This window comes from Schistocerca americana, unplaced genomic scaffold (genome assembly GCF_021461395.2).
Source record: "Schistocerca americana isolate TAMUIC-IGC-003095 unplaced genomic scaffold, iqSchAmer2.1 HiC_scaffold_13, whole genome shotgun sequence".
NCBI lineage: Eukaryota > Metazoa > Arthropoda > Insecta > Orthoptera > Acrididae > Schistocerca > Schistocerca americana.
In genome coordinates this window covers 20,042,325-20,064,200 of record NW_025725371.1, presented here as the reverse complement: position 1 = coordinate 20,064,200, position 21,876 = coordinate 20,042,325, and the positions used below count along the sequence as shown (strand labels likewise).

Sequence of the window (21,876 nt, the reverse complement as noted above, 5' to 3'; positions counted from 1 at the left end):
AGATCCTTGTGTACTGTGATCATTTTCTTCCATTCACATTCATTGACTTCACCAGTGCCCAACCACACTAACATTTCAACTGTACATTGATCATTCCATAATACTTTGCTCAAGAATGTGTTTATTTTAGGAATGTCTTTTAATTTTGTTTCTCCCTGCCCAAAAATCTATAATTCTCAAGCGTCATGTTAGTTTCATGTTCTGAAGTGAAATAAAATGGTCTCCGGTTGTCGGTAGTAACCGAGTCCTTGTTTATAGTTCTGTCTGTCATTCTGATGCTTCACGCGATCACCTTTGTCTCATTTGAGCCCGACGCTTGCCTTCTCGTAGCTCTCTCGACGCTGTGGAAATGCTGCACAGTGCCACTACTTCTGGCCGTGTGACTTCGACTCCTCCTGCAGAAGGTCGAGGTTGTAATACCTCTTTATATTCGATGAATTATTCTGATACAATTCTACCCTTGAATGATGTTTACTAACTTTCTATCTTCATACTTCCAGAATCCATGCGCAAAGTAGTTTCATACAATAGCTATGCCATGAGCACATAATTAATCTTTGTAGTACTCTCTCTGGTGGTTGTCAGAAAAAGCTTCCGAGATTGTCTTCGTGCCGATTAGCCTGAGCTTTGTTTGAAGAATTGTAATCTGAATATTGAAATTTATGACAAAAGATAACTGATATGAAATTGTACGATTAAAAGGGATATATATATATATATATTGCTCCTTTATACAAAAGGTGTGTATTTGACATTTGAGAATTAATGATATCCATCAATATATTGCGTAGTTGTTAATCAGAAGGGACCTTCCGAAAGACTGGATACGAACCTGCATTTAATAATCCAAGAGCTCCATTACTTCTTCAGAAGGTTAAACTTCATCAAAGCCAAATATCCGCATAATCTGCGGTTTCCCGACTGATTATACAACGCTCCCAAAATTACGAGGCATTTTATTTGTACAGATTAGCAGACTGCCACAAAGCACGAGCCTGCAGAGAAGAAGAATCATCGCCTGATTTCGTTCTAACAAGTAAAATTTCTGAATCATTTGAGTGACTGAGATATGATTGTGTTTCCTATTATGAATGACTGATTGCTTGAACGAATTGAGAACTACATAACTACATAATTACATAGATAGGAGGAAAAATTACTCAGTCTGTAAGAGAGTGCAGATGTACGTCAACTATTTACACAAAGATGTAAACAGTGTATCGTTAAATCTTCTGTATTATATGTTCACTACTTCTCTGTGTACAACTTCAGTGACACTCTAGGTGAACAGATCTCAGGAAGTCTCAACATACATAAGTCTTGCTTTGATATTAGCCAATGACTGAGTGACAGTTCTAACAACTTTCATCATTTGATTTCTCTGTTGACTTTCTTGCACACTTCTTTTCACTCCTCGTCCTTCAAGCCACCACTGAGCTGCGACATCCCAAAGAAAAAGTGCTCTGCCACGGCAGGTGGAGTGTTTTATTCACCGTCGTGCCTTGCTGATGTCTGGAGCTGACATTATTTACAGTTCATCTGCACAGACGTAAAATTAGGGCACACACAGTGTAAGGTTGTCCACTTAATAAATACCTAAAATATGTTTTCCACTCTAATACAGCCGGTATTGGAAATTTTGGTATTTCTGTACATCCCGTATAATAAAAATTTTTAAAAAGCTTAAAGTGTGTCACTTGCTGACAGATGTGTGGTTCCCGTGCTGAAAGAGGCCGCCAGCTCTCTCGAGAAACTGCAGCTGCGCCTCTTTGACGTGGCACCCGAGGAGGAGGCCACGACGTTTGCAGATCTCGGAGAGCTGCACAACCTGTGTGAACTGCACTGCAACCAGCTCTGCCCGCACCGGCCTCGCCTCATCTCTCTCGCCTTCCAGTAAGTCATTCCTCACTATTTATAGGTACAAGGCTGAGTCGATATAAATCAGATTTTATTTTTAAAAAATTCATTTATTGAAAAAAAGGCAGTTACAATTTATTTTTCCACATAATTCCCTGCTTTAGAAGTACATTTTTCCCAGGGAGAAGGAAGGTTTCTTTATTGCAGCATTATAGAATGCAGCTGGTCACGTCAGAAGCCAACTGCGCACGGATTCCTCCACACCCCCGTCATCTTCAAATTGGTGCTCTCCTAGAGCTTTTTTCAAGCTGTCTAAATAAATTGAAATCACATTGTGATAGGTGCGGGCTGTAAGGAGGACGACTAAGTTAAGTCCAGTGCATTTTCTGTAATTTGGAGATCACCAGAGCTGCAGTATCGGGTCCAGCACTGTCACAGAGGATGACGATCTGTCAAAGCGGTCGACCTCGTCTTTTGAAGCGATACGCAGCCCTCACCTTCTTCGGCAGCTCACAGTAGCGTGCAGCACCGATTGTGCATTGCTCGTGTAAAAATGCAGTGAGCAAAATGGCTTACCGGTAAAAATGAAAAATGGTGGAAAGAACCACGCCAGCTGACAGCTGAGCCCTGTCTTTCCCTGGGGCTTCCTCCCCCTTCCTCCAACACTCCTTACTGGCCCGTCTGGATGTGCGAGTGCAGTGGTGGACCGACACACAGGTCACAGCTGACGATCCGACTGAAAAGTGCATCACTTTATTTCTCAAACCTTGCTGTAAGACTTTGACAGACCTCCGAATGTGTCAGCTTCTGATTTTTGATCAAAAGGCGAGGTACCCATGTGGAACAAACTTTCCGGAGCTGTAGGTAATTTGTGACGATCACTCGAAAGCTCCCGTAACTTATTTCTGATACTCTCACCTATCGGTCGCCTTCGAGAATGTATCGAACTGCACAAATGTCTCAGTTTGTAATACTGGTCCGAGGATGATGATCGTATTGCTGATTTTCCACATGTTCCCATTCTTCCTCAAAATCTTTATGCCAGCAAACACACGCATCCTTGACAGTATTTGATCACCAAACTGTGCAATCAGTCTCTGGAAGATTTCTATCACTCTAACTCTTTCACGAGCAAGAATTTTTGTAATAATTATGCATCGCGCAGTGGAGAGGTAGACCTGTCACTCAGATATCTTGCGCATTACGGACGGAGCTGTCGGAGGTATGCGATAGCCGGCTCTCCCTGCTCCTCACGGAACCACCCGACAATACTAGCAGCACAGGTCCGGTCCTACCAACTGTTGGTGCTCAGGAACAAAAATCCCATTTGTATTTGATTCACCCTCGTACCAACTCTGTTAAGTGTCAGGATGGTTTGAAGAAGACTGTAAAAAGAAAATGACAGAGGGAAATGAGGCAAGAAAGAAAATGATAAACAGGGCAACAAAATCTAATACGGAAGATTTCACAAAGGAAAGGGAGGAAGTAAACAGAATCAACAGAAGAAAGAAATGAAAATCAGAGAAGACACGAAGTATGGAGCTAGAATAAAAATGTAACGGCGAAGAAGTAAGAAAATTCTATGAAAGGGTTCGTGAACTAAATAAAGGCTTTTATTCGTGTACTGTATTCTGCAGTGGTAAAGGAGGAAATTTTATAGGAGGAGAAGAACAGATTCTAGAATGGTGGGCTGAATATTTTAGTAAACTGCTGATCAGAGATATACGGAAACCTCTTTATAACTTTCCCTCAGATAATGTTTCCCCCGTGTTCTGTCTTTCTTTTCCAGTCCCGACGAAAAGCCCGTTTGCCCACTGCTAAAGTTTCCTCTTTAGTATGTTTACTCTGTACAACACTTTCCTCCATGTAACATTCATATTTTTGGAACCCTAACCAATTATTTCTCTCCTCATAGCATTTAAGCCTTTGGTGGAGGTGCTTCATTTCCCGTCCTGTGTACTTGCACAAGCTCTGAAAGGTCACACTGGGCGTGAGCCACACGTCAGCGTCAGTGCCCGCGTGATGTGAGATGTGACACACATTGTGCTTGTCGTTTGTCTCGTCGGCACTGTTTTTTTTGTTTTTCGTGTGAGCAAATGGTGAACAGCTGTACGGTGTGTTTAACACTCCACCTCAATTACACTATACACCTGAGGTGCACTGCAGGCATACGTGTTTGGAACTGCAGATTGGTTCATGTCAACCATTTACACAGTACACACAGGGTATCCCTGGCACGAATCTGCGTGTTTACACTAGATGGAATAAAATGTGAAAATGGAAGGAGAATTAGTGATTTTTCGTAACATAATTCATTTGAATTAAAAATTTCTGACAGGTGTGACCTTGAGGTTCCTATTTTTTAAAGTAATTGTTGTTCTGTTACGGAGCTAGCACAAAATTATTTTATTACTGTTCTGAATTATGACCCAACTGTTTTGTATTATAATGGTTGTTTGCTCAAGGACACTTTATCTAAATTTATAACAATAATGGAAATTCCAGGATGGAGCAATATGTAAAATAAGGGAAAGGCAATTACCTACGGTCTAACAGATTGGTATGTGGAACATAGAAACACTTAAAAGCAACAACATTCATCCTAGCTTTTGAGCATTTACTCTTCTTCCAGCAGTAGTACACACAACCACACAGGCCATAAATTTACACACGGTAGACGTAGCCGTTTTTCGAATATTTCCCTGGCAGTGCCTGTAACCATTAGGATGAGGGCAGGATGATGATGTCAATGACTGTGATGAAAAAAACAAACGTTTTTGGGTTCACCCTGGATGGGAAGAAGGAATCTGGGGCCTGAAGATCCATTTATACAAAGGTGGCTGAAGGATTTGAAACATTCAAAACATTCAGAAGATTTATGATGACCCCTCGGGTACAACAATAGCACAACTTTCTCATTTGGAGCAAGAAATGGTTCTAATACAGCCCAGAGGAAATAGGAAGCAAACATGTTTGCTTGATTACTTCAAAGAACCCTGGGTACAGGATGTTCAATTTGTGTCAGTTCATAGATTTTTGCGAAAGTCTGACAAGTTGTATTTTACAAGTTCATTATTAAAGTAATTATTTGTAGCTAATTCTTTTTTAATTTTTACTATTTACTGTCTTCTTATGTAGTATAACCTCAGTAAAATTTGACTCAACTTTTATAATCATCAATTAGAAGTCTTCACCTTTACAGTGTTTACCTCGATGCAGTGTTGAGAATTCGTGTTCCCTTGAAAAAAAATATCATAGAGAGATTTCACTGTAGTAATACTGGAAGAAAATGAAACAGGGCACAGTCGGCCATGCACAGTGGTAGCTAGGATGAAATATTTGCACCCACAACAATAGTAGAGAAAATTAGGTTGCCAGTTAAAAGCCTGAAGAATAATGGGGTCTCGGAGAACAATAACATTTCAGCAGAGATGACTGAAGGTGGTGGTGAACATCTGACACACCCTGTCCACCAGCTGATCTTTGAAATATGAGAAAAAGAAGTGATGTCAGACCAGTGGAACTTGGCCATTATTTGCCCGATTTATAAGAAGAAGGAGAAAGCAGATTGTGAAAATTACTGTGGTATCGCCTTATTTGATGTTGTGTACAAAGTCTTAGCCAAAGTCATTCCTGTGAGACTCATTCCATTTGCAGAAGAGATACTTGGAGACCATCAGTGTGATTTCTGACAGGGCAGATCAGTGACTGACTGTATATTTACTATAAGGCAAATAATGGAGAAGCACTATGAACATAATGTGGATGTACATCAGCTCATTGTAGGTTTCAAAAAGGCTTACAATAGCTTTAAAAGGAAGAAGCTATATCAGATTGTAATGGGTATGAAATTTCATTATAAACTAATGAGATTGGTACAATTGGTCCTCACCAGCATGAAATGCCAAGTGCAAATAGAAAGAAATTCTTCTAAAAATTTGAAGTTAACCAAGAGTTACGACAGGGGGATCTACTATCTGCACTACCTTTCAACATAGTGTTGGAGAAAGTGATGAGAAGGGGAAAGATCAATAACCCATGTGGTACTCTGTTTAACCATGTGAACCAAAACCGAGCATATCCCTATGATGATTGCATGTTGTCCAGAAAATTGAAAGAACTGGAACAAGTATTTGGCAGACTAGAAAAGAAAGCAGAAGAGTTGAGCATTTGAGTAGACGACATCAAAACTCAGTACTTCTTTGCTTCCAGGAGAAATGCTGCTGTTAAAGAGAAATACATCGAGTTGAACGGGACCAACTGTGAGAGATGAGAGAAAGTCTAGTGCTCAGAAGTGCCGATAATTGATAATAACAGCATAAGCGAAGAAATAAAAGGTGTGGATTGCTGTGTGAGATAGAGCTTACTGGCCCCCGATTAAGATTATTTAGTCACATAGACCGAGCAGAAAATTGAGGTGACTTTCTGTCAAGCAGTTATGAGGCAGGTTGTAAGACAGACTATGTGATCAAATGTATCTGGACACCTGACTAAAAATGACTTACAAGTTTGTGGAACCCTCCATCGGTAATTCTGGCATTCACTTTGTTGTTGGCCCACCCTTAGTCTTGATGACACCATCCACTCTTGCAGGCAAACGTCCAATCAGGTGCTGGAAGGTTTCTTGGGGAATGACAGCCCATTCTTCACCACAGAGCACTGCACTGAGAAGAGGTATCGATGGCAGTAGTAAGGCCTGGCATGAAGTCAGTGCTCCAAAACATCCCATAGGTGTTCTATAGGATTCAGGTCAGGACTCTGTGCAGGCCAGTCCATTACAGGGATGTTATTGTCATGTAACCACTTTGCCATAGGCGGTGCATTATGAACAGTTGCTCGATCATGTCGAAAGATAAAATCGCCATCCTTGAATTGCTCTTCAACAGTGGGCAGCAAGAAGGTGCTTAAAACGTCAATGTAGGCCTGTACTGTGATAGTGCCACTCAAAACAACAAGGGGTGCAAGTCCATTCCATGAAAAACACGTCCACACTATAACACCACGAGCTATAAATTTTACTGTTGCCACTACACACGCTGGTAGATGACGTTCACTGGGCATTCGCCATACCCACACCCTGCCATCGGATCGCCACATTGCATACTGTGATTTGTCACTCCACACAATGTTTTTCCACTGTTCAATCATCCATTGTATGTTTATGCTCCTTACACCGAGCAAGGCGTTGTTTGCCATTTACCGGTGTGATGTGCGGCTTATCACCATGAATTCCAAGTTTTCTCACCTCCTGCCTAACTGTCATAGTACTTGCAGTGGATCATAATGCAGTTGGGAATTCCTGTGTGATGGTTTGGATAGATATCTGCCTATTACACATTACGACCCTCTTCAACTGTCAGCAGTCTTTGTCAGTCAACAGACGAGGTCAGCCTGTACGCTTTTGTGCTGTATGTGTCCCTTCACTTTTCCACTTTACTGTTGTTGTTGTGCTCTTCAGTCCAGAGACTGGTTTTATGCAGCTCTCCATGCTACTCTATCCTGTGCAACCTTCTTCATCTCCCAGTACTTACTGCAACCTACATCCTTCTGAATCTGCTTAGTATATTCATCTCTTGGTCTCCCTCTACAATTTTTACCCTCCACGCTGCCCTCCAGTACTAAATTGGTGATCCCTTGATGTCTCAGAATATGCCCTACCAACCGATCCCTTCTTCTAGTCAAGTTGTGCCACAGACTCCTCTTATCTCCAATTCTATTCAACACCTCCTCATTAGTTATGCGATCTACCCATCTAATCTTCAGCATACTTCTGTAGCACCACATTTCGAAAGCTTCTATTCTCTTCTTGTCGAAACTATTTATCGTCCACATTTCACTTCCATACAAGGCTACACTCCGTACAAATACTTGCAGAAACTACTTCCTGACGCTTAAATCTGTACTCGATGTTAACAAATTCCTCTTCTTCAGAAACGCTTTCCTTGCCATTGCCAGTCTACATTTTATATCCTCTCTACTTCAACCATCATCAGTAACTCATTTGCTACTTTAAGTGTCTCATTTCATAATCTCATTCCCACAGCATCACCCGATTTAATTCGACTACATTCCATTATCCTCGTTTTGCTTTTGTTGGTGTTCATCTTATATCCTGCTTTCAAGACACTGTCCATTCCGTTCAACTGCTCTTCCAGGTCCCTTGCTGTCTCTGGCAGAATTACAGTGTTATTGGCGAACCTCAAAGTTTTTATTTCTTCTCCATGGATTTTAATACCTACTCCGAATTTTTCTTTTGTTTCCTTCACTGCTTGCTCAATATACAGATTGAATAACATTGGGGAGAGGCTACAATCCTGTCTCACTCCCTTCCCAACCACTGCTCCCCTTTCATGCCCCTCAACTCTTATAACTGCCATTTGGTTTCTATACAAATTGTAAATAGCCTTTCGCTCCCTATATTTTACCCCTGCCACCTTCAGAACTTGAAAGAGAGTATTCCAGTCAACGTTGTCAAAAGCTCTCTCTTAGTCTACAAATGCTAGAAACGTAGGTTTGCCTTTTGTTAATCTGTTTTCTAAGATAAGTCACAGGGTCAGTATTGCCTCACGCGTTCCAACATTTCTATGGAATCCAAACTGATCTTCCCCAAGGTTGGCTTCTACCAGTTTTTCCATTCGTCTGTAAAGAATTCGTGTTAGTATTTTGCAGCCGGGGCTCATTAAGCGTATAGTTCAGTAATTTTCACATCTGTCAACACCTGCTTTCTATGGGATTGGAATTATTATATTCTTCTTGAAGTCTGAGGGTATTTCGCCTGTCTCATAGATCATGCTCACTAGATGGTAGAGTTTTATGTGGCCTGGCTCTCCCAAGGCTGTCAGTATTTCTAATGGAATGTTGTCTATTCCCGGGACCTTATTTCGACTGAGGTCTTTCAGTGCTCTGTCAAACTCTTCATGCATTATCGTATCTCCTATTTCATCTTCATCTACATTCTCTTCCATTTCTATAATATAGTCCTCAAGAACATTGCCCTTGTATATATCCTCTATATACTCTTTCCACCTTTATGCTTTCCCTTCTTTGCTTAGAACTGCGTTTCCATCTGAGCTCTTGATATTCATGCAAGTGCTTCCCTTTTCTCGAAAGGTGTCTTTAATTTTCGTGTAGACAGTATCTATCTTACCGCTAGTGATATGCACCTCTACATCCTTACATTTGTCCACTAGCCATCCCTGCTTAGCCATTTTGCACTTCCTGTTGATCTCATTTTTGAGACGTTTCTATTCCTTTTTGCCTGCATCATTTACTGCATATTTATATTTTCTCCTTTCATCAATTAAATTTAATATCTCTTCTGTTACCCAAGGATTTCTACTAGCCCTCGTCTTTTTACCTACTTGATCCTCTGCTACCTTCACTATTTCATCTCTCAAACCTACCCATTCTTATTCTACTGTATTTCTTTCCCCCATTCTTGTCAATTGTTCCCTTATACTTTCCCTGAAGCTCTCTACATCCTCTGGTTCTTTCAGTTTATCCAGGGAAATAGAGGGTCTTTCAAAAAAAAGTAAAGAATGTTTTGATCTGAGAGCTGCACAATTCTACCCCCAATCCCGCCACTGTGTCTTACACCTTCATTGTCTTCAGTGCCAGTATGACACAAACAGCATGTGTCATTTACTGTTTATTTGTATGATTTTTAAACGTGTGACAAAATTAATGATCCCACCAAGTGAGAGTGTAGAGTGTTTTTCTGTATGGCTGTGAAAGCTGGGAATTGAAGGCGAGAGAGACAGAATATAATAAATTTAAGAAGAATATAATTAACTTTCTTGAGAATGAGAAGCTTATGTACACGGATCAGCACAGTTTCGCTTGTGTGAGTCAGCTTGCCCTTTTCCCACATGACATACTGAGAATTATGGATGGTGGGCAACATGCAGATTTCCAGAAAGAATTTGACACGCTACCCCCTTGCAGGCTGTTAACAAAAGTACGAGCATATGGAATGAGTTCACAGATATGTGAGTGGCTCGAAGACTTCTTAAATAATAGAACCTAGTATGTTGTCCTCGACGGTGAGTGTTTGTCAGAGACAAGTGTTTCTCCAGGAGTGCCCCAGTGAAGTGTGACAGTTGTTCTCTGTATACGTAAATGATTTCGTGGACAGGGTGGGTGGCAATCTGCAGTTGTCAAAGTTCAGTGACTGTATGAAGATGCAAGATGACTTAGACAAAATTTAGTTGGTGTGATGAATAGCAGCTAGCCCAAAATGTGGAAAAATGTAAGTTAATATGGATGAGTAGGAAGATCAAACCTGTAATGTTCAGATACAGTATTACTAGTGTCGTGTTTGACACAGTCAAGTCATTTAAATATCTGGGATTAACGTTGCAAAGTGATACGAGGTGGAACGAGTGTGTGATCACTGTGGCAGGGAAGCTGAATGGTCAACTTCAGTTTATTGGGAGAATTTTAGGAAAGAGTGGTTCACCTGTAAAGGAGACTGCATATAGGAAGCTAGTACTACTCGAGTGTTTGGGATCTGTATCAGGCCGGATTGAAGGAAGACGTCGAAGCAGTTTAGAGGTGGGCTGCTAGGTTGGTTACCAGTAGGTTCGAACTGTACGTGAATGTTATGGAGATGTTTCAGGAACTCAAAGGGGAATCTCTGGAGGAAAGGTGAAGTTATTTTCGAGAAACACTATTGAGAAGATGTAGAGAACCCACATTTGAAGCAGGGTGCCAAACGATTCTACTGTCAGTAATATACTCTGTGTGAAGGGCCGTGAAGATAAGATAGAGAAATTAGGGCTCATATGGAGGCACGTAGATAATCATTTTTCCCTTGCTCTATTTGCGAATAGAGCAGAAACAGAAATGACAAGTATTGGTACAGAACACCCCCTGCCACACACCATATGACGACTTGCAGAATATCTATGTGGATGTAGATCTAGATGTAGAGAGAGAGAGAGAGAGAGAGAGAGAGAGAGAGAGAGAGAGAGAGAGAGAGAGAGAGTGTGTGTGTGTGTGTGTGTGTGTGTGTGTGTGTGTGTGTGTGTGTGTGTGAGGGAGGGAGATTTAAAGAATTTGAGATGTGAGGTTGAAAGAAGAATGGAGAAAACAACATGAGTGGGTAAAGTGAGGAGTAATGGGGTAGTGAAAAGCATAAAGAAGCAAAGAAATCTCCTAAACTTCATTAAGAAAAGGGGAAGAGATTTAGCGGAACACATAAAATGAGTAAAAGGATTTCTGACAACAGCTCTTGAAGGTTCAGTGAGAGCACAGAAGAAAGTGGGAAGGAGTAGAATAAAAATGTAGGATGTAGTCAAAAGAGGAAAATTCCAGCGCAGGAAGCAGTTGACCTATGGAAAATGGTGTCAGCAAGTAGGCAATAGTCACAGCACCTTGTAATGATCATGAAGTGTGAGGTTCTTAGCATAATGTGGTTTCTGAATGCCAAAAAGTCTGCTCTATTGAAATTTATAAACACATAACAAAACATTATGGAAGTGTGTTGAATGAAGTTTTAGTTCAAAAATTGTGCATCACATTTAGTGGCAGACAGAGGAAAATTTATGATGAAGAACGATCAGCCAGACTGGCAGTTGCTACTGACAAACCCAGGAAAAAAATTCGATGCCATAAACGTTCCACTTTTGATGGACTGAACTTGTACTTTCCTGAAATTTCATGATCAGTTTTTTCAAATTGATTCTGGTGATTTGGGCTATAGAAAGTGTGTACCACATGGATTTTATCAAACTGATTCTGGTGATTTCGGCTATAGAAAGTGTGTACCAGGTGGTATTCTTGACATTTGGCAGCAACATTTCTCACACAGCATAACAAGTATGGTGGGGATTTTTGTAACCGCATTGTCACTGGTTGCAAGACGTGGGTTCCATGTAAAAGTACAGAAACAAAGTGCGTGTCATTCAAATGGCACCATTCGTGATTTACATCAAAACAAAAAAAAAATCAACAAATTCTGATCACCAGAAAGGCTACAGCCACAGTGTTTAGGGATTGAATGGGCATCCTGCTCGTTGGCTGTAGGGTTAAAGGAGAGAACAAAAATGCTGCAGCCTGCCGTCAGACCCTTCGGAGACTGTGCCAGGCAAATCAAAACTGATGCATGGGTTGTTTTCCGGCAGCACTGTGGTTCTTCACGATAATGTTCAGCCGCATTCTGCTGCGTCGCCATGGCAGTTTACGTGGAAAGCTTTTGAACAGCGACGTCATAGCCCAGATCTGGTCATGAAATGATTATGATATTTTTCACAAAATGAAGAACTGAGAGCTGAGAGCACAATGGTAATGACAACAAACTGAAAGAGGTCAGTAGTGACTGGCTCAACAACTTGATGGCAAATGAGTCTGTGACAGGTATTTAAATTTGAGTGGCAGCTACATAGAAAAGTAGCTCAGCTACCAAAATATGTTGTAAAATAAGTTTTCTTCAATTATCTTCAATGAAAAGTGCTGGAGAACCAAAAACCAAATATTTTTTTCCTCGACTCTCGTATTTGGTACTATTCGAGAGTGTACTTGTTCAAATGTCTTATTAGAACACAGCTGGTGACGTGTTTGACAACCGCCAATATTTCGATAGGCACACACCCCACCGTTTGAGAGCCACATATGCAATGAGAGATGAGAGTGTGCTGTGCAAGGAAGTTTAAAACCTCGGTATGCTGGTCAAAAAGGACACACACACACACACACACACACACACACACACACACACACACAGAGAGAGAGAGAGAGAGAGAGAGAGAGTAAATACTAGCTCCACTGCACAACCAAAGATGATGAACACCGGAAGTTATTGATTGTGAATATTAATTATCAGCAGGAGAGGAAGCAACATTAACTCTGTCTCTCTGTTGTTTCAGGAGAGAGAGAGAGGGAGAGAGCTGGATTTTAAATGGAATTTAAGCAAAAACTTCCATTTCTAGAGACGTCACCATTTAGTATTTGCTATTGATAACTTTTGACATCTATCATCACAGTGTTTATCTGAATGTGACCTGCCTATTGAGGTTTTAAACTTCCTCACACAATGCTGCCCTACTGCATTTGTGCTGCGAAAATGAAGGGCTGTTCACCTGGCTACGTGTCATTGGTTGCCTAAAACATCTCCTGACTGTGCTCCCTCAAGTTGTTTGAATATCTTATACATCAGCAGAAATTCAAGTTTCACAAGTTTGTGATTGGCTTTGATACGACCTAAGTGAACATTTGCGTGTGCCAGCAGAGAGTGCCATTCTAAGTGCACCGTACACAAAGTTACTCACCCCATAAAGACATCACATTAACACCTTCACAGTGGCTGAGAGTCCAGACGCTGTTTCAGGTATGCCAAACCCAGCCGGAGCCACTCGTCAATGCTCAGATCATCTAGAGCTACGCCGGCACGGTAGCTCAGCGTGTTCGGCCAGAGGGTTAGCTGCCCTCTGTAATAAAAAACTGAGTTAATCGATCAACAACGAACTTCAATGGACGTCTTACGACGTCCGCCCCGAGCAAATGCAACGAACAAAATGAGATTAAAAAAAAAAAAAAAAAAAAAAAAGAAAGAAAAGAAAAAAAAACAAAGAGCTACAAAAAATGTGGGGATATCGATTGCTACTTCCCACCACTATTTGAGATAGTCCTACATATTTTTCAGTTGAAACTTCTGGGCTGAGAGGCCGTGGTCGATGTATAAAATTTCCACCTGACGTTTCGTCTCCATCTGCGGGAGACGTCTTCTGAGGTCGACCGGCTACTGCCACTGAGGCACCATGTACTCTCGCATTTATAGAGCGCGTAGAGGGCACCACCATTCGTCACGTGATGCCGACGGTATGCCTATCTTTGGGAGGCGTCATCATTCTCGATTAAGAGTAATTGATTGTCATTCTGCTGGCGCAACGTCGACATCCATATTTTGTCCAACTTTAAAACTTCCTCTTTTCTATTAAAGTTGTTATGGTGTTTGTGAATTTCTATTGCTTCTCTACACATGCGAGCATGATAATGGGATGTTCGTGCTAGAACGCTTGTCTCATTAAATTTAATTTCGTGATTCCCATCTCGAAAAACATGCTCAGCTACGGCCGATTTTTCGATGTGTCCTAAGCGACAGTTACTTCTATGTTCGGCTAAGCGGGTGTTTACACTTCTTTTCGTTGTTGAAATATATACTTGTCCACAACTGCATGGAATTTTGTATACCCCAGGTGTTGCTAGGGGATGTCGGGCGTCTTTTGCATTTCTTAAATATTCCTTAAACTTCATGGTGGGTCACGGACCGTATCGAGAAAGTTCTGGCCAAGTATGGGTTCGAAACAATCTTCAGACCCACCAAGAAGATTAAGGAATATTTAAGAACTGCAAAAGACGCCCGACATCCCCTATCAACACCTGGGGTATACAAAATTCCATGCAGTTGTGGACAAGTATATATTTCAACAACGAAAAGAAGTGTAAACACCCGCTTAGGACACATCGAAAAATCGGCCGTAGCTGAGCATGTTTTTCGAGATGGGAATCACGAAATTAAATTTAATGAGACAAGCGTTCTAGCACGAACATCCCATTATCATGCTCACATGTGTAGAGAAGCAATAGAAATTCACAAACACCATAACAACTTTAATAGAAAAGAGGAAGTTTTAAAGTTGGACAAAATATGGATGTCGACGTTGCGCCAGCAGAATGACAATCAATTACTCTTAATCGAGAATGATGACGCCTCCCAAAGATAGGCATACCGTCGGCATCACGTGACGAATGGTGGTGCCCTCTATGCGCTCTATAAATGCGAGAGTACATGGTGCCTCAGTGGCAGTAGCCGGTCGACCTCAGAAGACGTCTCCCGCAGATGGAGACGAAACGTCAGGTGGAAATTTTATACATCGACCACGGCCTCTCAGCCAGGAAGTTTCAACTGAAGACAACACCGGCTGTGAAAGCCTACATTGTATGAGTCCCACATATTCTCCAATGGGATTTATACTGGCTGGTATAGAGGAGAAGTCAAGGTGTGGCAGGGCTATTGAATGTTCATGAAACTGGGTATGTATGCTTACAGCCCTGTGAACATGGCTGTTGTCATCTCAAATGACAGGAGGGTCCACAGCATACTGATCAGGAACATACACAGAAGGAAAACGTTTGGTTACTGAGAATGTGGAAATAAACACTGTTAATGTTCACAGTAACCTCAACAAAAGTGCTCAAGTCACGGCACATACTGCAGATTAAACACCTCATTGGGTCACCAGTACACTCGATACCTCGTGTCGTACAAAAATGAGCAGTATCACGACCCACTGGACCAAACCGTACAACTCCAACTGGGTACTGTCTAGTCTGTGTCATTTGGCTCGTCGAATGTGTGCAGCTCGCGGTTGCTCCACCTCTTCCTCACGGTCAGATGGAAGGTGTCAGTGTAAAACTATTGCTTAGGTGGTTGGGCTGCAGAGAATTTTCCACTGTGTTCGTGCCGGTTTCACGAGTGTGCAGAGTCGGAGCGAGCCAAGCTAGCACAGAATGTCACCAGGGTGCGATAGCGGTCAGGTGTCGCCACCTGTAGTGTAGGCGTCACTCGTGCTTTGCGTCGTGGCTCGGCTGTGTCTCAGAAGGCAGAGAATGAGACGGGCCACCCAGAATGACGACGTCCAGACGGACGGTTGAAAGGAGCTGAAGAAAGGTGTCATTCTCTTCTGATCTGTTCTGAGATTCCTTTTGGATATGTTTTTCTGATTAACAAGAGATGCAATTATAAGCTCCCGTCTCCTTGGAGATTATATGGCTTAACTAATGATTATTATGTTACATTCCTCTTGTTTTAGTTGACCGTGTATATCGAGATTTCGTTCATTGTTACATGCAGTGGTGTGGTACTAACTGATGGAGACGCATTAAGAAATGGTAAAATTAAATTTTTTTCCCTTCTCACACTGCACAAACATAAACACACTATTAATCAAACTGTGCCACTACTATTAAACACAGAGGTAAATCCTTCGCTACGTAACCGCCTTCGGCTCACGCAGCCTACACCGTCCACAGCCTCTCGACAACTGCCTCTACTTAGCGACTCTCTGCGCCACTGGGCATTGTCGCCCACCAAAGAACAACCACTTACAGATACTACACACCACTACCCTCACACTGTGTTGTAATTGTTAGAAAGAACAACCGAAAACATAATGGTTCTTCAAAGAGTTGTTACATCATTTAGTAGTGTAAATACTACAAAGCTCTCTTCCCGCCCTCGGTATTTTGTAGACGGAGAAGAAGTCAGACTGTAATATTTGGCATTGTGTAGCAGGTCCTGTGCACCGAGAAAATTTGAGAAAGGCAACTGTGTGAGAAGACAATCGAGGTAAAAGTCATCGAGAATAATACTCGAATGACGGACCGCTCGTGAAGTTGTCGACTCAATTACAGTGCGTAACTCGAGCTGCAACTTTGAGCTTTACGTGCAGCTCTGAATGACGGCCTTCTGTGAGGCACCAAACACCGTTCGTTCGTTACGTGCAGTTCTCTTTACAATGTTCATCTCGAAAATGCAGCAGTTCTTGTCAGGTACGAAATTATCGTCGAAAAGGCGCGACACTCGTCTCCCTGTCAGTTAGAATCTCGTTAGGACCTCTGTTCTATTATGCTGTGAGTTGTGCAGTAGCCTCTGTAGGCACAGCAGACGCTCTGTGTCGATACCCCAATAAATGCGGCAACTTCGCTGACGGTGTGGTCACGGGCACCTGCAGACGAGACACCTCCTCTGCGCCACTCTGCCACGTCTCCTGCTCAGCACGCCTTACTGCAACGCCTCGTGACCGCTCACTACCAGTTCCACACGTGTGCAGCGCTCCAGAGCGATCTGTGTACCGTTGTTGTTGTTGTGGTCTTCAGTCCTGAGACTGGTTTGATGCAGCTCTCCATGCTACTCTATCCCGTACAAGCTGCTCCATCTCCCAGTAACTACTGCAACCTACATCCTTCTGAATCTGCTTACTGTATTCATCTCTTGGTCTCCCTCTACGATTTTTACCCTCCACGCTGCCCTCCAATACTAAATTGGTGATCCCTTGATGCCTCAGAACATGTCCTACCAACCGATCCCTTCTTCTAGTCGAGTTGTGGCACAAATTTCTCTTCTCCCCAATCCTATTCAATACCTCCTCATTAGTTATGTGATCTACCCATCTAATCTTCACCATTCTTCTGTAGCACCACATTTCGAAAGCTTCTATTCTCTTCTTGGCCAAACTATTTATCGTCCATGTTTCACTTCCATACATGGCTACACTCCATACAAATACTTTCAGAAACGACTTCCTGACACTCAAATCTATACTCGATGTTAACAAATTTCTCTGCTTCAGACACGCTTTCCTTGCCATTGCCAGTTTACATTTTATATCTTCTCTACTGCGACCATCATCAGTTATTTTGCTTCCCAAATAGCAAAACTGCTTTACTACTTTACTGTCTCATTTCCTAATCTAAGTCCCTCAGCATCACCCGACTTAATTCGACTACATTCCACTATCCTCGTTTTGCTTTTGTTGATGTTCATCTTATATCCTCCTTTCAAGACACTATCCATTCCGTTCAACTGCTCTTCCAAGTCCTTTGCTGTCTCTGACAGAATTACAATGTCATCGGCGAACCTCAAAATTTTTATTTCTTCTCCATGGATTTTAATACCTACTCCGAATTTTTCTTTTGTTTCCTTCACTGCTCAATATACAGATTGAATAACATTGGGTAGAGGCTACAATCCTGTCTCACTCCCTTCCCAACCACTGCTTCCCTTTCGTGTCCCTCAACTCCTATAGCTGCCATCTGGTTTCTGTACAAATTGTAAATAGCCTTTCGATCCCTGTATTTTACCCCTGCCACCTTCAGAATTTGAAAGAGAGTATTCCAGTCAACATTGTCCAAAGCTTTCTGTAAGTCTACAAATGCTAGAAACGTAGGTTTGACGTTCCTTAATCTAGCTTCTAAGATAAGTCGTAGGGTCAGTATTGCCTCACGTGTTCCAATATTTCTACGGAATCCAAACTGATCCTCCCCGAGGTCGGCTTCTACTAGTTTTTCCATTCGTCTGTAAAGAATCCGCGTTAGTATTTTGCAGCCGTGACTTATTAAACTGATTGTTCGGTAATTTTCACATATGTCAACACCTGCTTTCTTTGGGATTGGAATTATTATATTCTTCTTGAAGTCTGAGGGTATTTCGCCTATCTCATATATCTTGCTCACCAGATAGTAGAGTTTTGTCAGGACTGGCTCTCCCAAGGCTGTCAGTAATTTTAATGGAATGTTGTCCACTCCCGGGGCCTTGTTTCGACACAGGTCTTTCAGTGCTCTGTCAAACTCTTCACGCAGTATCATATCTCCTATTTCATCTTCTTCTACACTCTCTTCCATTTCTATAATATTGTCCTCAAGAACATCGCCCTTGTATAGACCCTCTATATACTCCTTCCACCTTTCTGCTTTCCCTTCTTTGTTTAGAACTGGGTTTCCATCTGAGCTCTTGATATTCATACATGTGGTTCTCTTTTCTCCAAAGGTCTCTTTAATTTTCCTGTAGGCAGTATCTATCTTACCCCTGGTGAGATAAGCCTCTACCTCCTTACATTTGTCCTCTAGCCATCCCTGTGTACCGTGTTTACTCGAATCTAAGCCACACTTTTTTTCCAGTTTTTGTAATCCAAAAATCCGCCTGCGGCTTAGAACTGAGTGCAAAGTAAGCGGAAGTTCTGAAAAATGTTGATAGGTGCCGCCACAACTAACTTCTGCGTCGAATATATGTAGTGCTACACAGGCTTGCTTTGCAGGCACAAAGATAAATACTGGTGCCAAAACCTCTGCGTCAGTAAATAAATTAAAAAAAAAATGGAAGATGAGCTTTTTCCTCCGCCCCGAGTTTCGACCACTGCATTTTCATACATTATCCAACGAAGTAAATACAAATACCGTATTGTTCATCTTCGAATGTAGCAGCATTTCAATGTACTATGAAAATCCGACTGGCAAGACTGTTTGGGGTTTTTGTCAATATGGCCAACTCTACATTCTGAATTTTTACCTACCTGTGAGAAGAGATGGTTGCTAATAGGAAATTTTATGAATTGTGAATCACATGCGGTATTCTCTTCACCACAATATAATAATACTAATATATAAACATTTTGCCATGTATTCTTTCGTGTTTGCTGCTATCTCATTTAAATCCTGTCTGCGTAATAAACTACGAAACTAGAGTGAGACAACAGCAAACGCGGAAGAATGTACATATCATGTCATGTTTATATTCGTATTAAATGGTTCAAATGGCTGTGAGCACTATGGGACTTAACATCTGTGGTCATCAGTCCCCTAGAACTTAGAACTACTTAAACCTAACTAACCTAAGGACATCACACACATCCATGCCCGAGGCATGGCGACTGTAGCAGTTGCGCGGTTCCGGACTGAGCGCCTAGAACCGCTAGACCTATTCGTATTATTCTTATGCCTATTAGTGATACAGTCAGAAATGAAGCACGGCAATTGACTAGATTTTTAAATCTAAGATGACCCTAATTTCTGTGCAGAATGTAATGTACTAAAGAGGCGTCTGCAAAGATTTTCAAACGGAGAAAAGTTTTCGCTAAACTCTCGTTCAGAACATCTTCCCCCGCCCCCTCCCCCCTCCCCCCCCCCCACCCCCCACCCCCCGCTGCCATTGTAAGCGGCGGTAGCGCGCACATAAGCAAGCCATGCCGCGAGCGGCGACAGGCCGTAAACACTCACTATCATAATGCTACAAACAATGCGTGACACAGTACATTAATGCATTTTCCGCTCAGAGTGACGTAAACACCTATAACAAAGAGAACGGCACTTACGAGATCAAAGAAATATAAGCAATCAATGCAAACCAGACGAAGCACGTGAAAAAGGAAGGGTACCCGTATAAATACCGACGGAGCGCCTGACGCATAGCAATGGCTACCTGGTAAAGCTTAATTGCTAAGCTTACGACTCGAACCAAACTACTGTAGCTGTATCGTCATTCATTCGACCTAAATTGTGTCTCGTATTAAAATGAACCAACTTTGTTTCGATTTGGAGGTGCGGCCTAAAACTTTTCTCTCCCCTTGAATTTCGAGTCTCAAATTTCAGGTGCAGCTTAGATTCGGGAAAAATTTTTTTCCTTGCTTTCGAGTCTCATTTTTCAGGTGCGGCTTCGATTCAAGTGCGGCTTACAAGGGGAAGGCCTCAGACACGGCCAACCGATTCGGCTCAAATTTGGCAGGTCGCTTGTGTACAACCTAAAACGAAGGAATCTAAGTTATTTTGGGTCAACACCCCCGCATTTTTGAGAAAATCGCCCCTAAAAGTTGTGAAGAGCAATCGACTCGAAATTGGAGGGATCGATAGATAATTGTAAATAGAACATTTTTCATCATCGGGTATGGGGTCCGTAAACGCAAACTTTTCCGATCTATGCAAAAAATGGCAGTAGTATACGGCGCTCACAGTACAGCATTCTTGGACAAAACTGATGAGAACTTCCTTAATATAAAAAAAGACTGTCGCAATAACCTTCCCCACACAGAGACAATTTTAGGCACTCCGTGGGTGTAGAGTCGTCAGTGGGTGTAGATTGGTCTTTTTTGTGCCATTTTGGGCTGCTTTTTTCGATTCCCGTGCGTAACAGTGTACCCACGTTTCATCACAGATCAAAATCCGGTGCACAAAATGTTCCCCTTCAATTTGGTAGCGTACCAGTAGCTGTTTGTACGCCTCAAGGTGATGAAATTTGTCGTCTGTGGTGAGAAGATGGGGTACCCACTTTGTGGACTCTGTTTGAAATCCGACGTTGTCACTAATGATCACCGGAGCACTACCGTATGTAATGTCTCTTGCGGCGGTCTCTACGCGATATTTTCAGAAATATTATAAAAATATATCTCAGTACATATCTCGAAATATCTCTTCTTATCTTTTATCAATGCAAAGTAGTTTCAAGCCCTATTATTCCTTGGAGCGTGCATTTACTCCATGGAATACCTTCTCTGCTATCTATGTTTTCTCTTATGAAAAGAATGAAGGAGATCTTGCCGATTAGCCGTGAAAGAACGAAGATGTATATGTATGTATTGTTGAGCTAGTAGCCATCTTGATGAGATTCTGTATAAGGAATTTAATACATGAACTAAACTAAAGTAAGTGTGTTCGCGTATTATTTGACTGATTATTATTGACAGTGTCTGCTTACTACGCTGTGTTGCACGGGATCAGTGGGGAACGTCTGATTTACACTGGACGAACCTGCCGTTTTGTACGCTCGAGATATCCAGTTTATTACTTCCAATAAATGGGCTAACACGGTCTTACCAGCACATCTCCGGTCTTCCCCGTGTGATCACTGAAAGTTAATAATTATTACAAATGTTTTCAGAAGATCGACTGACAATTTTCGTCGCACCGAGACTTCGAAATTGTTTCACTGCCTTATGGAATTTAAGTTAAGCTCAATTTAATCAGGATAGGACAGCATTGAACTGTGTGAATGTGATAAGCCTGCTTTGTGAATGAAAATTCCCTTAATATTCGCGTGTTTTTTACTATCCTGATCTGTGAAGCTCAATCGGGCCGGTGTGAGAGAAGTTTTTAAATTTCAGATCCCACAAAAAATATTAAACGTAGCTTATGCCAAACTTGTGGCAGGCATCCCACAGAATCACGTGGGTAGCAGCACGTCAGTGTTTACCTGTGGGAGGAGCTTTAATGGCCGGGCCAACCTGTGACGACGGTGGAGCACCCAGCGAAGCAAAAGCCAGTGCGAGCTAGACCTCCACGCCTCGTGGACAGTTACGCCTATTTCCGATTCTGTCAGCCACGGACCACGCGGATCGAGTACAATGCGTGGCGCCCCACTGACACCTTGACGGATTTGAACGAGTGCCGACTGTTTGCATCGTCCTGTCGTGTCCACGAATCAAACGGTGCCAGTGAGATGAGCCGGCCGCGGTGGTCTAGCGGTTCTAGGCG

The 21,876-nt window shown here is 42.1% G+C and overlaps 1 protein-coding gene across 1 annotated transcript in view; it reads left to right on the top strand.

The window, feature by feature from the left end:
• The window catches only part of LOC124564243, a 45,214-nt gene that overhangs the window by 12,299 nt on the left and 11,039 nt on the right, over positions 1-21,876 (top strand). The window contains exon 3 of the mRNA XM_047130997.1: positions 1,708-1,893. Coding sequence (XP_046986953.1) covers positions 1,708-1,893 — 186 coding nt within the window. The remainder of the gene's footprint in view (positions 1-1,707; positions 1,894-21,876) is intronic.